The 15,190-nt window shown below is 36.0% G+C and overlaps 1 protein-coding gene across 1 annotated transcript in view; it reads left to right on the plus strand.

The window, feature by feature from the left end:
* Positions 1-15,190, plus strand: part of KCNH8 (potassium voltage-gated channel subfamily H member 8) — a 176,423-nt gene that overhangs the window by 135,127 nt on the left and 26,106 nt on the right. Inside the window, exons 9-11 of the mRNA XM_009086107.4 lie at positions 1,169-1,368; positions 3,136-3,385; positions 7,667-7,881. Coding sequence (XP_009084355.1) covers positions 1,169-1,368; positions 3,136-3,385; positions 7,667-7,881 — 665 coding nt within the window. The remainder of the gene's footprint in view (positions 1-1,168; positions 1,369-3,135; positions 3,386-7,666; positions 7,882-15,190) is intronic.

Here is a 15,190-nt window from a genome sequence, read left to right on the forward strand (position 1 = left end):
TTTTAGTAATTTTTTTTAAATCAACAATTTGTAGATGTGTATGTTCTATACATCAGATTAATATCACACGACAGACAATTTTGCTGTGATTTTTCCAACTCAAATAATCAAACACATTTCTGCACAAACAAACCCTGATGACATCTATTTGTAAATATTTCTTCAGTTTTGCTTCTGGTCTTTTAATTCCCAAGCCAATCACTAACTGCAGACAAACTCCAGGATGTCAGAACAATTTTAACCATGTTTGATCCTGTCAGCAACATAAGAAATCAGGTTGTCTCTTTGAATGCTTCTTTTAGCCTGAATTTCTGCTTTACAATGGGGTTGTTTTCTGACTTTTTAAAATATCACACCCAGAAAATGATACACTTTTAAATGTTATTTACAACCTTCATCCTCTAGACATGGTCTGCATTAGGGATTGCTCTTATTTATATGAGTTCTCTGGAATCTATTACATTCTCTGTAGTTTCCAACTGACCATTTGAGTCTTGTTTCCATACTGATTATTAGTATCTCATTATTTTCTGAGCCTACTTGTGTTCCTTCCTGTGCTTTTTGCAAAGACCTGTAGTGACGGCATAAGTGGGAATGGTTCAAACTGAGAGTAAGTTTAGATTAGATATTGGGAGAAATTCTTTACTATGAGGGTGGTGAGGCTGAGGAAGATGCTGCTCAGGGAAGCTGTGGATGCCTCATCCATGGCTGTGTCCAAGGCTGGGTTGGATGAAGCTTTGAGCAACCTGGTCTAGTGAAAGGCATCCCTGCCCGTGGCAGGGTGATTGGAACTAGATGATCTTTAAAGTTCCTTCCAACCCAAACCATTTTATGGTTCTACAATTCTATGTTCTGGTTTTCTTTTATCTTAGACTGTGGACTTAATTTGACTTAATTCTTTTGTTAGGTACCCTGGCTATATAGAATAAGTTGTTGTTCTACCCTGTCCCATGACGGTGACTCCTAGTGTCTCAAACACCAGAAATGAATAATCATATTAATACCACAGTATTAATGTACCATTATTCAAGGAGTTTTATATTCAAAAGCTTTCTTATATCTCTTAATCAGGAAATTTTCACTCTGTGAAGATGCTATTTATGTTCTGTGTTAAGTTGTATTGATCAACAAATCACTCCTCATTGCATGTGATTTCTATGCTTCCTAGCTCTGATGCATGCCTTGGTGTTTGGCAATGTGACTGCCATAATTCAGAGGATGTACTCCAGGTGGTCCCTTTATCACACCAGAACCAAGGATTTGAAGGACTTTATACGGGTCCATCACCTGCCACAGCAGCTAAAGCAAAGGATGCTTGAATATTTCCAAACCACGTGGTCTGTCAATAATGGAATTGATTCCAATGAGGTAACCAAATGAGAGGGGATTTGTGTTTGAGTGTTTTGACTATGAACTATGACTCTGAGGCAAGGAGGGGGGTAATTTTTCTTTTGTCATGCTGTGTTTTGTGTGAAGTTACATAGCAAAGAAAACCATGCCTAAAAATAAACCTGGGTTATCCCAGGAAGAGGGTACACAATTGAAAAAGCAGGTTTAAAACATCAAATAATGTAGAAAAATTCAGTCCTCTATGATTCTTAAATGCTGAAGAGGCATTCATCAGAAACCTTTTAGATGATGCCAGCAGAAATGCTATAATGAGCATTTCTATCTTTCAGTAAACAAAATATCTACATGGAGACTTTTTAAATGAAGGACTTTGATGCCCTTTCCTTCCTCCTTCATCTTATTTATTCCAATACTGTAAACAAATTATTTAGGTTGAATTTTTGTATTATTTATATCACTGTTTTTTTTAAATACTGCACAGTGTAACTTGAGAGTGAAATCAAAAGACAGATTTCTGGTGGTGTCTGTGCTTGCTTGTTTTAAATTTCTTATCCAGGTTATGTGTTACTGTACTGCAGGAGAAATAATGGCTTCTCTCTGCTGGAGTGTTATTTGAATGGAGCACTCCCTTTAGCTTTCTTGTTATCTGTGTTATAAAACTCAGTGGTCTCTAAAGATAATGTGGAAATAAGCAGAAAGATTTGGGGTTTGGAAGGTTCTTTTCCTGATAAATTCTTTTTGTGTTGTACACAGCACAAAGAATGGGATTTTCAACAGCATCTTAGCAACAGAAGGAGCTTAGTAAGATTTACAAAGGTACAAAAATGACTTAGATGTCAAAGCTTTCCTAGATGTGGTTAATGATCTCCTTCAGCTTTTGTACTTTCTGTACCTTTAGTCACACTGGAAGTGAGTGACTGCTGTACTACAACCACAGCTCCTGGAGAGACCATCAGTCTTTCATTATTTCCCCCCTATGGATAAAGCACCTTGTCTGAGCCCACCTGGTCAAGCAGTGGCTGATTGCACTGTTTAGATGCCACATCCCCTCAAACTACAAAAACCCCTATATTTATGGGCCTGCAGCTTGGAAGGAAAAAGTGAGACCTCATGGTCTTTTAGTTGCTATAGGTTCTTCCATTGAATGTGCAACTTGTCTCCATTCCTTTCCCACCCCTCCTCCCGTGTCCAGTTACATTATTAAAAAATGGAAATAACTACAAGAAAAACACATTCAAGGCAGAGGGGTTTTTTAGTAATTCCTCTTGCAGTGGTTTTATTATAGAAGAAGTAATATTGCATATTGATGAATTTTATAGAATTCTCTGTTTTCATTGCATCTGTCACTGTATACAATGGAATACCTGAGCAGCCTACTGTGTTCTATCAGAGAGAACAACTTGGATGAACTTAAATTGTGCATTAGAGGGAATTCGGGCAAACAGTATTGTTGACCATTTTTCCTGATTTTTTTTGGGGGGGGTTTTGTGGTTTTTGTTTGTTTGTTTGTTTGTTTGTTTGTTTGGGGTTTTTTTGTGAGGCTTTTGGGGATTTTTTTAATAGTAAAAAGTTATATATTTATTCATGTTTTTCCTGGAATTTATCGTGCTAAAATTTCTTAAAATAGCACATCTCATCAAGGGGATAAGAAAAAAATCAAAGGGAAGTATTTGCAACAGTATGACACATGCAGCACCACTAAATCAGGCCACTTCTGCAAAAGTGGAAACAAATAATTCTACAAATTTTCTCTTTTTCATCATTTTTTTTCCTTCTTTTGGACAGCTTTTAAAAGACTTCCCAGATGAGCTGCGTTCAGACATCACCATGCACTTGAACAAGGAGATTTTGCAGCTTTCCCTTTTTGAGTGTGCCAGTCGTGGTTGCCTCAGGTCTCTGTCTCTGCACATCAAAACCTCCTTCTGTGCTCCTGGGGAGTACCTGCTGCGGCAGGGAGATGCCCTGCAAGCGATCTACTTTGTGTGCTCAGGTTCCATGGAAGTCCTGAAGGACAGCACTGTGCTGGCAATCCTTGGTACGTTCACAATCATAGACTCCAAGAGGAAGAATTGTCCCCCAGTGCAGGAGAGCCTTCACTATTAACTGGTGGCTTAGTGTGTCCTAATTGTCTGATGAGAAAGAATGCAATATTTCACTTCTGGTTTCCTTATACCTATTCTCTCTTCTTGTCCTGTAAACAGGTACCTGCAAGCTTTTGACACAGCTTGCTGCTTTCTGGTGTATTTGGTGATGGTACTGACAGCTCAGAGAACATTGATCATCAGTGCCTAAATCTTTCATGAAAATTAGTGCCCAGGCAGTGCTCCCACTAATGCTCCCAAGTCAAAGAAAGCAATAAGAGCCTACTTTTCCATTCTTTGGCACTTGCCTATGAACACCCCTTGCAGAAAAGCCATGTGGTGAAAAACAAGCATTGTTGGCTCTGCTCCCTCAAGCTGCTTCATGCTAACTGATGCTGTCTGCAGTTATCTGAGTATATTAGAACTGAGAAAGGCCAGAAAGTCTGTTCTAATAAATTTTTAGTTGTTGTTTGTAAGATAGCTGTTTTTACTCATTGAGGTTTAAGCATCTCTACCTATAAATTTCAGTGATTTGTCTCAATTTAAGCTCTACTGAAGAAATTCGCTTTATCTTCAGCTGAAGGATGATTAGACCTCTCTCAGTTAATGTTTATGAAGTTCTTTGGCAAAATAAAATATAAAATTTTACTCTAAAAGTATAGAATTATTTTATTATGATTTTAATATCTGTTTAGACTTAAATGTATTTTTCTTTCTTATAACTATTAATATTCTTATAAAACAGAGTTTAAAAGAACATTTCCTTTTTTGCTTTCCTTCCTGTTTCATGGGATTACACTAGACTGTTGATAATGGAAGCTTCTGGTCTTCTGTAATTGAATTTTCTTTATTTTACTAGAATGCATGTGATTGGTCTTTTTTAGAATATACAGGTCCTATTTGAATCAGAACTCTTTAATTCTATTAGATTGACAGTCCACGTCACTCCATCTCTTGTTTGTTTTTAGGAAGTTTAACAATCTCTTGATTTCATTGGATCACATAGATCAGAGGTATAAAATATGACTTAAGACATGAGCTAAAAGTCAGCAAAAGTTCAAGTGGTAGCTCCATTGGAACTATGATTTTTCATTAATGATTCCATCTTCAGGCTCTTCTGAAAGTGTTAATTAAAGCGTCATTGCGTAATGGTGACAAAACAACAAGAAAGAGATTAGTGGATTTCTGAGAGAAGTAAATGAAATCATAATGCAAAAAACATAAACATAACAGAAAAATAATGTTTTGTTACAGAGAATGGGAGCTTCATCATTTAAACCTAATTAACACCAGCAGAAGGTGAATGCATCAAACATGTAGGTCCCTATGAGAATTTGTGTTGCTGATGTCATGTAAATTGAGGACAGCAGTTTTTTCCCCTGACAATGTTGAGTTACTTGCAGTTCCCAGAATATTTTATAATTCTGTCCTGATTCTAATTCTAGTGGATTAGTTTTTGTTTACTGAACCATTCTCACTAACAAGCAATGCAGCAACAACTCAGTGAAATGCTCTCATTAAATACATCTTTGCTTCCTCTAGAGACTATTACTTTATCTCTAATAATGATGATTAGGATATATTGTATGGTAAAATATGTTTTAATAAGAGTTATGTGCTGTTTGAACATATATCATTGATATCTTAAAAATATTAGACATAATTTATTTGAAAAATATCCATAATGAGAACATTTATAACTTTGACTACATATCCCTGATTTATTGAAAAACAGATGTGTCTGTGAGAAACACGTATATGTAAGCTTGTTATCCAATTAAAGAAAAAAGAAAAGAGCTACTAAGAATAGCTGAAATTATTCTGTTATGTAACAAATGTTGACATTCAAGGTAGAATCAGTTAATCACTTCATTAATACTACATGAAACTTCAGGTTACTACCTAAAGCCTTTGCTCCATGACTTTCATTGGTAAAAATAAACATATATTAGCACTAGCAGACCAATTTTAGTATCTTTAAGCCTGAAATTACTTCAAAATTTTAACTTCAATCCAATAACAATCTAACATTTTTTCCAAAATGTCTATGCGGTATGGATACTAATACAGTTCATATATCTAAAAAGTTTCTAATTAAGATATTTAAGGATCAGTTTTGGTATATTTGAAAAATTCTTTCCCTTGTCCAGCAATACAAAATGTCCAAACAACCAGCAATAAATTAACACTGACAGCCCTTTGCTTAATAGAATGGAAGAAATCTAAGGAATTGTTGATATTTACAGTAAAATGTAAAAGTGTATAACTGCTTAGCTTTATGCTGTATTTTTTCATGTAGCAGTACATGGTGTTTTGAGCAAAGACAGATGCTATGTTTACCTATCAAATTTCTCTTTCCCAGACTGACCTAATATTATTCTAGTTCTCATGTATACTAACTGAGATTTTTGAGAGACACCAAAGTACATTAATGTATGTATATTCCTAGCATAAGAGAAAATCCCTCAAGGTAGGGACCTTGAGTTTATGATATGTACTTTTGAGAAAGTTGTTCAAGCTCCACATAAATAAGAAAAAAATTATTTTAAGGTACTAAAAATCATATATTATTATGTGAAACTATCTTATTTAAGGTTCAGGGATGATTGACTGGTTAGTTTAACTTACTCTGCAAGCTGACCATTTCCGGCGTATTACACAGGTGGAATCACATGCTGGATGGATTTTCCTATGTGACAATCTTAAATTATTATTTATTTATCACAGAATAATGTAAGATTGAAGGGATCTTCAGACCTTCAGAAGCTACCCAACTTAAACCTGCTTTAAACAGGGCAAATTTATCTCAGTCGTATCGACTTTGTCCAGGCAAGTTCTGAACATCTCCAAGTATGCTGACAATTCCACAGCCTCTTTGGGCAGGCTGTTCCACCATTCCTTGACTTTCATTTCTGGGTTTACAGTGAGAATTTATTACACACTGTGCCCTGTACATCCTATTGCCCCATGCACTCTGAAGAGAAGTTTAACTCTGTTTTCTCTACAGTTTTTTACTGGGCTGTTGAAGACAGTAATAATATCCTTCCTTTGCCTTTTCTTTGTAAGATGGAGCAATAGCCTGTTTTTTCAGCCTTTTCTCATAAATTATATTCCTTAGTCCCTGATTCTTTACAGCCTCTTTTTGACTCACTCTAGGATGTCAATATTATGTCTTCTGTTGGGAAGCCCAAAAGTGGACACAGTGGTCCAGATAAGGCATGACAAATATAGAGGGAAAGAGTCATTTCCTGGGACTTGCTGGCTCCGCTCTGGCTCGTGCTGCACAGGAGGTCCTTGAACTCCTTTGCTACAAGGACACATTGTTGGCTCAGGCTGAGCTTGTCCTCAGGGATCCTCAGGGCCTTTCCTGCAGAGCTGCTGCCCAGCTGGTCAGTTCCCAGTCCATACTGCTCTAGGGAGGGTTTTCATTCCAGGTATGGGACTTGGCAATTGGTTCTGTTGAACTTCATGATAATCCTAGCAGCCATTTTATCTTCCATTGGTGTCTTCCTAAATGGCAACTTTGTCCTTCAGTATCATCAACCAATTCCCCCAGTCTGGTATCGCCCATGGCTGGCTGAGAATGCACTCCACCACACTGTCCACGTCTTTAACAAAGACCATCTGCTTTAACTTTTGGGGAAAAACCTCTGGTTCAATGACTGCACTTTGGAATTTATACCTCAGATCAGATATTTATGGAAGCTTTTAACTATAAAATATTTGTGCTTCTCAACATATGGTCAGTTGAGGTTTTTAATACAGGCAGTCTTCTAAGGCAGTCTTGCCCATAAATGAAAAAAACAATCAGCACAAGAATTCTTTCTTAAGCAATTTTTTCTTCTTGACAGAAACGTTATAATGCTACCTTAACACCTGCACATTCTAAGACATGCACAAAAACACCTGACAACATCTTTTTTGAAAAAGAATTGCACCTGTTATTAGTCGCTGGTGTAAATCTTCATTTTATACATATTTAATTTATTGCTCCCTTAAATCAGCCTGTCTGGAAATTAGGTTTTGTACCTCCAATTAATTGAGTATAAGTTTGCACCTGCAAAAAGGGGGGAAAAAAATTAGTCTATGATCCTTTTGCACGTTATTAATTAAACAAGGTGTTATTAACAATGGGATTTCAGGTTCAGGTATAGCAATTATATTAAGCAGCTTTATGATTCAAAAAAGTAAAGAATTTACACTTTGAAGATAATTATTTTTTTATTCTCTTTCAGGTAAAGGAGATTTAATTGGAGCAAACCTATCCATTAGGGATCAAGTTATTAAAACAAACGCAGATGTTAAAGCTCTAACGTATTGTGACCTCCAATGTATCATCCTCAAAGGTCTCTTTGAAGTGCTTGACCTGTACCCAGAGTATGCTCACAAGTTTGTTGAAGACATCCAGCATGATCTCACTTACAATCTAAGAGAAGGGCATGAAAGTGATGTAAGTATCTTTAAAGGTCTCTGCAGTTGTTGTAATCCTTCAGGTGTTTCACACACCTCAGTAATTTCTCATAATTTTGTCACAGTAAAGACCTAATACACAAATTATGTTAAAGGAACTGCTGATTCCATTTGTTTGATAATTCAGATATTACCTACATTAACTTTTTATCAGTTGTTCAGATCATAAATATTGAACAACCTCTCTGCTTCTCATTTTCCATGACATCATCCATGAGACAAAATTCTTTGTTTTTTAATATTTTTTGTTTATGTCTAAAAATAATTCATAGTTATGTAAGCTATGTGTCCAAATAAAGGGTTTTAGCCATACCCTTTATAGAAGCTCATGTGCCAGCCTAATGAACATTCATTTCGTACACCATTGGTTATCACTTTTAGTAAAGAATGTCATCACACACACTGAAAATAAAAAACAGTTGTTTCTCATACACTGCAATTAAAATGGGTTTTTCCACTTAAACAAGTACTTTATTTTTGTAAAAAAAATAAAGCAAAACAAACAAAAACCCCAAGCAAAAACAAAATGAGGAAATTCCAGATAAAGCACTCCTGAAAGGGTTCACCAAAGTACTTTCACTGATTATATGATTAATTTCATTATTATATAGAAAATATGTATACTCAGATTTTAATAGTGAAAAACTTTCATGACATCTCTCTTTTTCTGACTTTATCACATGAATGCTCAAAGACAGTTATAGCCAAACTTTCAATTTGATGTTTAACAGTTCAGGTATTTGTTTTGTTCTTCTGCTAACACAGAGAGAAGTAACATTGGAAAAACATGAATTTTCACTAGGATACTCCCAAAACAGGGGACAAATATAATGCCAAGGAAGAGTGCATCACAGTAGTTTTCAGTGCAAAACCCCAATGAGTTTGATATATGAGCTGGTTTTTCTACATAGCTTCCTATTAGGTGCCAGTGTTTCCACAGCAACACTCTACTAAACCATTGCAGCAGAAAGGAGCCCGTATATAAGTGTGTGCTCCTGGAGATTAAAATAACCAGGGTGTCTCATTTGTTTGTCTCTTGAAATGTCTCCAAGCTTCCTGCTGCTGAAAACAGCAGCTGGGACTACACAGCTGTTCTGAGAGCCTGGTGATCAGTTTGTTTAACACTTTTCCCTCAGGGAGGAATGTTTGATCTGAAAAGGAGTAAAACTCCATGCAAAGGTAGGGTTTGAAGATTATTTCATTCCCCACTACAGTTCTGTCATGGAACTTGGTGGATCCCCTCAATGTGTTGCTTCGTGCTTTTCTGAGTGGTGACAAATCTGTTGGTCACCCTCTCAGCTGCATTCAGGTTTTATAAATTCAGGGACAACCCTTCCCAATTAAAGTCAGCTGGGTGATGTGCAGACTGCTGAGAGCAAGCCTACAGCAGCCTTGAAGGTGAGTGTCTCAGGCTCTCTGAGGAGGATGAGATTTAAAGTAATGTTGGACATACCCAAGTAACCTTTCTGCCTTAAAGTAGAAAATATTTAGAACATTTTTGAATCTATGCTATATTTTAATGGTATTATCTCTTACCTTAAAATTAAAGGAAAATATATCCTGACATGGAATAGCATCCAGTCTCACAGGCAGATAAACAGAATCCAAAACAGCTGATGAGTGTCACTTTTCCCTAAATCTTCTCCTTAACTATCCCCTTAGCTACTATTTCTCTTGCAATAGAACATCTCACTTTTTTTCCAACCATTTTACTTACCAATAAAGATAAAGAGTATAAATAAGGCACCCAAAAATTGTACTACCACAAAAAAAAAGAGGACAGATAAAAAAAAAAATGAGGACAGATATCTATGTCAGTAGCAAGTGTGCCTGGTCAACCACTCACTTTGCTTCAGCAGGAAAATACCCTGTCTTTGCTTCAGCTGGAATATACTTGCAAACAGAAATAATTTGAATTATCTGATGGTTACTCTGAGAAAAGTAAGAAAAAAGTTTTCAGTTTGTGGTTATGTTAATATGACTTCTTGCTTCTTTTTGTAGTTTTGGGGTTTTTTTTTAAATACAGGACTTGGGAATGGTGTTATGGGAGAGCTTGTCAGCTGGGCCACTGTATCTGAATTCCCTCTCCTTAATATAGGGAGATTTTACTTTGGAGAGTATCTGTGATTTCCGCAGCTTTATGGGATTTTGGGTTTGGAGAACTTTTCCATAGTTAAGCAGTAGATCTACTCATTTGAATAAGTCTGTTTCTGACTCTCTTTTTCTTGGATGCTTTAAATGACTGTAAATCTGTAGCTGAATGTGAAATTAATACTTAAAATTAATCACCAGCAGTATTTAGGGTCAGGTGAACTGCAGGGTGAAATAACATGAATTTCCCCACTATGACTTGTGAGCTGTCTTTCAGCCTTGACCTAAAATGTTATTGCATTTTCAGTCAAAGTCCACAACATCTACTGTAGGTTGAAGATTTATTAAAACTTTAAGCCAGCATTAAAAACCTGAGAATGAACAAGAATTTATTCCTGGTTATTCACTATTCCCTTTCCACCTTCATTGTTCTGATTAAAATTGAATCAGAGATTTGAACTGAATTAGAAGAACGTGGACAAAAAAGGGGTCAGAAGTCATCTGTAGTGTTCTTCTCCTGAAGCATCTAAATTGGATACTTGGAAGATTACATATTTTCCCTAACTACACAAAAAACAAAAAATAAATATTTTAAATTTGTTTTCTTGTTCATATGCAAGTCTAAGAGGATATCTAATGATGTGGTTCACCTGCACTAAACTCCAAGTAAGGTACAACTGTGGAAAAGGCTCGAGGACTTCCACAGTTGTGTCCCTTTCCAGTAAAATAAGAAGTTGTAACCAGCTCTCCCAGTAACGAGTAGAAACTGTAGCTGTCTGGTTATAGACTGATTGAAAGGGCTGTTTAGCAATCTTGGGAGAAAAGCCCAGATTCCAAGTATAGGAGCAGACAACTATTTCAGTCTCTAAATGAGTAAAAGGTAGAAAAACAGACACAAAATCAGAGAGAGTTTTAATAACTCCTCATGATAACTCTTAAGCCAGAAATTACTAATTGTTTTACTATTAAAACCATTAATGTTTGTTCAGCCACACTGGCAGTGCTGCTCTGCCATCTTTTTTTACATTTTCATCATAGCAAGATATGAACTAGGAGAAGAGACTTTTTGTTGTTTTTGCATATTCTGGCCCTTGCCTTCTTTGCTCCCTTTTGATCAATAAACCAGTAACTGTGTTTGTACATGTATTCAAATATTAGGGACAGTTAGAAAATACTAATTTTTCTGGTAGCTGGAATTGACATTAAAACAATTCAGCCATTTCAACCAATTTATCTAGGTCTATGACTATGTTGTCATAGTAAGGAAATAGTTTGCTGAGCGACACAGATCTTGATGTGTGCCTCACCCTATCTGTATAATTTTTCACTATGAATTACAGATTTCATATGTATTAGGCAGTGAGAATGTCCCATACCTCATTTGGTAAAACTGAGCACTCAGAAGAAGGTTCTTGAAAGATATGTGGCTACATTTATACCCATACATTAATATGAAAAAAACTGGAAATTGTTTTGTTATCCACCAGCCCTGGAAAATGTGTTATTTGATGCATTTAGAGAGTATCAGCAGCTGTTCATAACTCTGAATTATCCTATGAATATCCTATGAAGAACTCAGAATAAGTGTTTGGACAATATCTTTGTAGGCTTTGGGAGGGTTTATCATTTCTGATTGTTTCTTATGCACAGGCAAAAGAATTTACGGTGTAGAAACATTTTTCAGATTAAAAAAAAAGGGCTGGTTAGAGTCACACTGACAAAAAGAACAAGAAGCCTCCCTGGCACCTATACCATCAAGCCATAATTAAGTCCCAAAGGAAGACAAGGCACATGCAGGCACAATCTTTGTCTCACAAAAGCAGTATCTGTGTGAGTCATTTTCAAAAGGAAGAGGTTATATTCCTGAAGAGCCAAAAATCTCTGTTTGTAGATAGGACTTGCAACTAAAAAGAATCCACTCTTCCTTTTGTAGACTTAAAAGTAATGTTCTGGCTCCTACAAAAGCTTTCCTTCCCCTCTCCCCAAAGAAGCAGCTGTTCTCTGAAATGAAAACACTCCGTTTGTGAAACACAAGGAAGGGTTGATTCTGTCAGTGCATCACAGTGTAAATGAAACAGAAGGACAAGGTTTTATGAAAATGTGGTAGAAGGAATCTACCTGCATGGAATCTTACTGCACCTTAGCCAGGCTCCTTGATAATAAAATAAATAAATAGACAAATACATTTTAAAAGGCAATCTAGCAACCAAGAAGCAATAAAACCAAAGAATCTGCTTACATCTTCCCTCTGGAAGGCATTATCTGACAAAGAGGGATTAATTCTTGTTCTTTGAAGAGGCTGGTGTTAAGAATTTATTAAATTTTAATGACTGAGTTGTGAGGAATTTTTAATATAATAAAGCTCAGGGTGTTATTAGCAATATCTAAGAAATTCCAAGGGATGCTCCTCATTTTCTATTGGAAAAATCTGACAACTGACCAAATCAAGTGTTTGTAAAGGTGAAAACAGCTCTAAGCTCTGGAGCACACAATAGAGCGCACAGCTTGGGAAGAAAAATGTCTACAAATTCTAATCTAAAATATACTGAGCTTTTTGGTTCATCCCAGCTAAGCCTTAAGTATTTTAAAAGCATATGAGTAATTCCTATTCATGTCATTTTAACTGCTTATTTGAAGACTTTTGTCTTTCTTTGTTTTAACTGTTGGCATTGCCCTTGTAGTCAGAAAATGAATAGCAAAAAATATTTTGAATGCAAGCACAAAATTGAGATTAAATCCTTCCTTGCCACTGTTTGGTTTACAGCTAGTAGGTTACATATTTGACATGAATTCATTCTTGCATTTTAGTTATGCTTTTTCTAGATCTAGATTTCTACTACAGGTCATCTGAATTGATGAATGCTTCTTTCCAATATAGCAATAACACTTTCTATTACATATTTGATTATCTATTATGAATCAGCATTGAAAGCAGTGTGAAATTTCTGATTGTTTTAATGCCTTGTCTGCATATAAATTATTATTTCACTTTAAAGAAGCAAAAAACTTAAATATTTGTTACTCTATAAACATTAAAAAAAAGTGGGTTTTTTAAAAAGTTGTTTTTAACTCTGGCAAGTTTTATAAGATCAGAAAACCTGATGGAAACAGTCATGTAATTACTTATTTATCAAGAAGCAGGGTGTCCCCAACACAGGGAATAATTGGCATCTGACTCCATTGATTCAGAAGGCTGAATATTTGCTTTGTTAAACTATATTATATTGAATTATACTATACTATAACTATACTACAAAGAATACTAAAGAAAACTGGTGACTGTCTCCTGACAGTCAGGACACATCTTTTTCCAACTGGCCAAGGAAACAAAACAATCCTTAGCAGAAACCAATTGACAAATCACTTCAGGTAAAGAATATTCCTAACACATTCCACATGTGCAAAACAACAGGAGCAGCAAGTAAAGCTAAGAATTGTTTTTCTCTTCTTCTCTCTGTGCTTCTCCAGGAAAAAAACCCAGGAGAGAGAATTACGTCTCTGTTCAGAGAATGTGAATGCCACACTAGTAAAAAAAAAATTAAAAATAAATTCTTATTTCATGGCTATTACCTGTGTGTTTATAATAAAAGTCATGCATTGAAAAAATGAATTTCCAAATTAGTTCTTACTGCACTGCCATGTTTAGTCACTATTCCTCTACTCCAGCTTAGATCACAGCTCATCCTGCACACCGCAACAATCACAGGTTGCAAAATATTTTTAATAATAGGTAATTTTCATAGAACATTTACCAATTTATTCCTAACAACTTTTTAATAGAGGAGATTTTTTTTCACACCACCTAGCAGCTATGTAAAATGAAGTGGTTTACCTTAAAAAAGTCAATCAGTCCTTTTTAAACAGTAGGGCCAGATAAATTTGAGGAAAACTTGTAATTTTTAAATATGCTTAGAGCATATTAAGCACCCACCTTTTTTAGTAGCTTGTCTGGTGGAGAATCATTAATATTGTATTTGTAACTCACTGGTGTTTATTGTCAGTAAGTATAAAGCTTGCAGAATAAGAGACCAATCAATGTCAGGTTTTGTGTTTCTATACAATTACTACAACAGGTCGAATATAGAATTGAATAAATCACCCAAAGCAACTGAAGTCTAGTACTTTATGTGTATGATTATTCAAAAAGCAAAACCCAACAAACAACTAAAATAATTTTTAAACTGTGAACTCCCGACTGTTTATGGTCTTCCTTTTACTCCAAATGCACATGGTTCCCTTTGCTCCAGTGGTTCTGGTAGAAGTCCTAAGTGACTGATGGCTGAGCAGCCACTGCTTCTGCCCCAAAGACACCATATATTAATTCTTCCTTTATACCTCTTGATATGAAGTGGAGTCTATAAACTTCTCAGTGATTATAGTGTAGGAATGAAGGTGCTCCTAATACTGTCACAAACTAAACTACTTTAAAAACTGGTAACATATAATTAACTTTGATTCCTGTTATGTTCATTGGAGTAGGTCTCTTGCCTGCCTCTGTGCATGGACTACTCTCCAATTAGGGTTGCTGTCAAATATAACTCAGGGCTCTCACATCTTACAAGCTACTCAGATTTTTCATTTATACTTCTGGGATGATCTGGATTTTTGTTTCTGTCTTCCCTCTTTCTCTCTCTCTTTCTTCCTCTTCACAAAAAAAGTTACTCTATTGGTGAACAAAGCTGCACTGGCACAATGTCATTTACACAGCTCAATTTCTTTATTCCCATGGAACAAGTCATGCAGCTGTACAGGGGCATGAGCACTGGCAAAAACAAACAAAATCAGAGCAGTTAATTCACCCATTTTACTCTTCATTTTTGATATTAAATGGATGAGATGTATTTTGGGAATGAGCTCTTTCCAATAGCACTTTGCAAGAAATTTCACAGGTCTCCTATTTGTATTCATGACAGTAAGTATGTTTTGGTGGATCTTTGGCTATTAAGTTGGATGCTAGTTTCAAACAAGGAAATCTGCTGCAATAGCCTCCTCCCTGTGCAAGGTTGCAGTCAGTTCTTCCCCCAGACCCTCAGCCTGACAACTTCACTTAGTGTGGGAGCAAGGCTGACCTGAAGCTATAGTGTAGGCCAGGTCTGATGCCTTTTTTTCTAGTCTGGTAGCTCATAAAGCTTTTTTACTAACAGTTACTGGTGAGCCTGATGTGTGGTGCCTCTGAGTCATCTCTTCCCCTCCGGTAC

The sequence above is a fragment of the Serinus canaria genome, chromosome 2 (assembly GCF_022539315.1).
Source record: "Serinus canaria isolate serCan28SL12 chromosome 2, serCan2020, whole genome shotgun sequence".
NCBI classification, from domain to species: Eukaryota; Metazoa; Chordata; class Aves; order Passeriformes; family Fringillidae; genus Serinus; species Serinus canaria.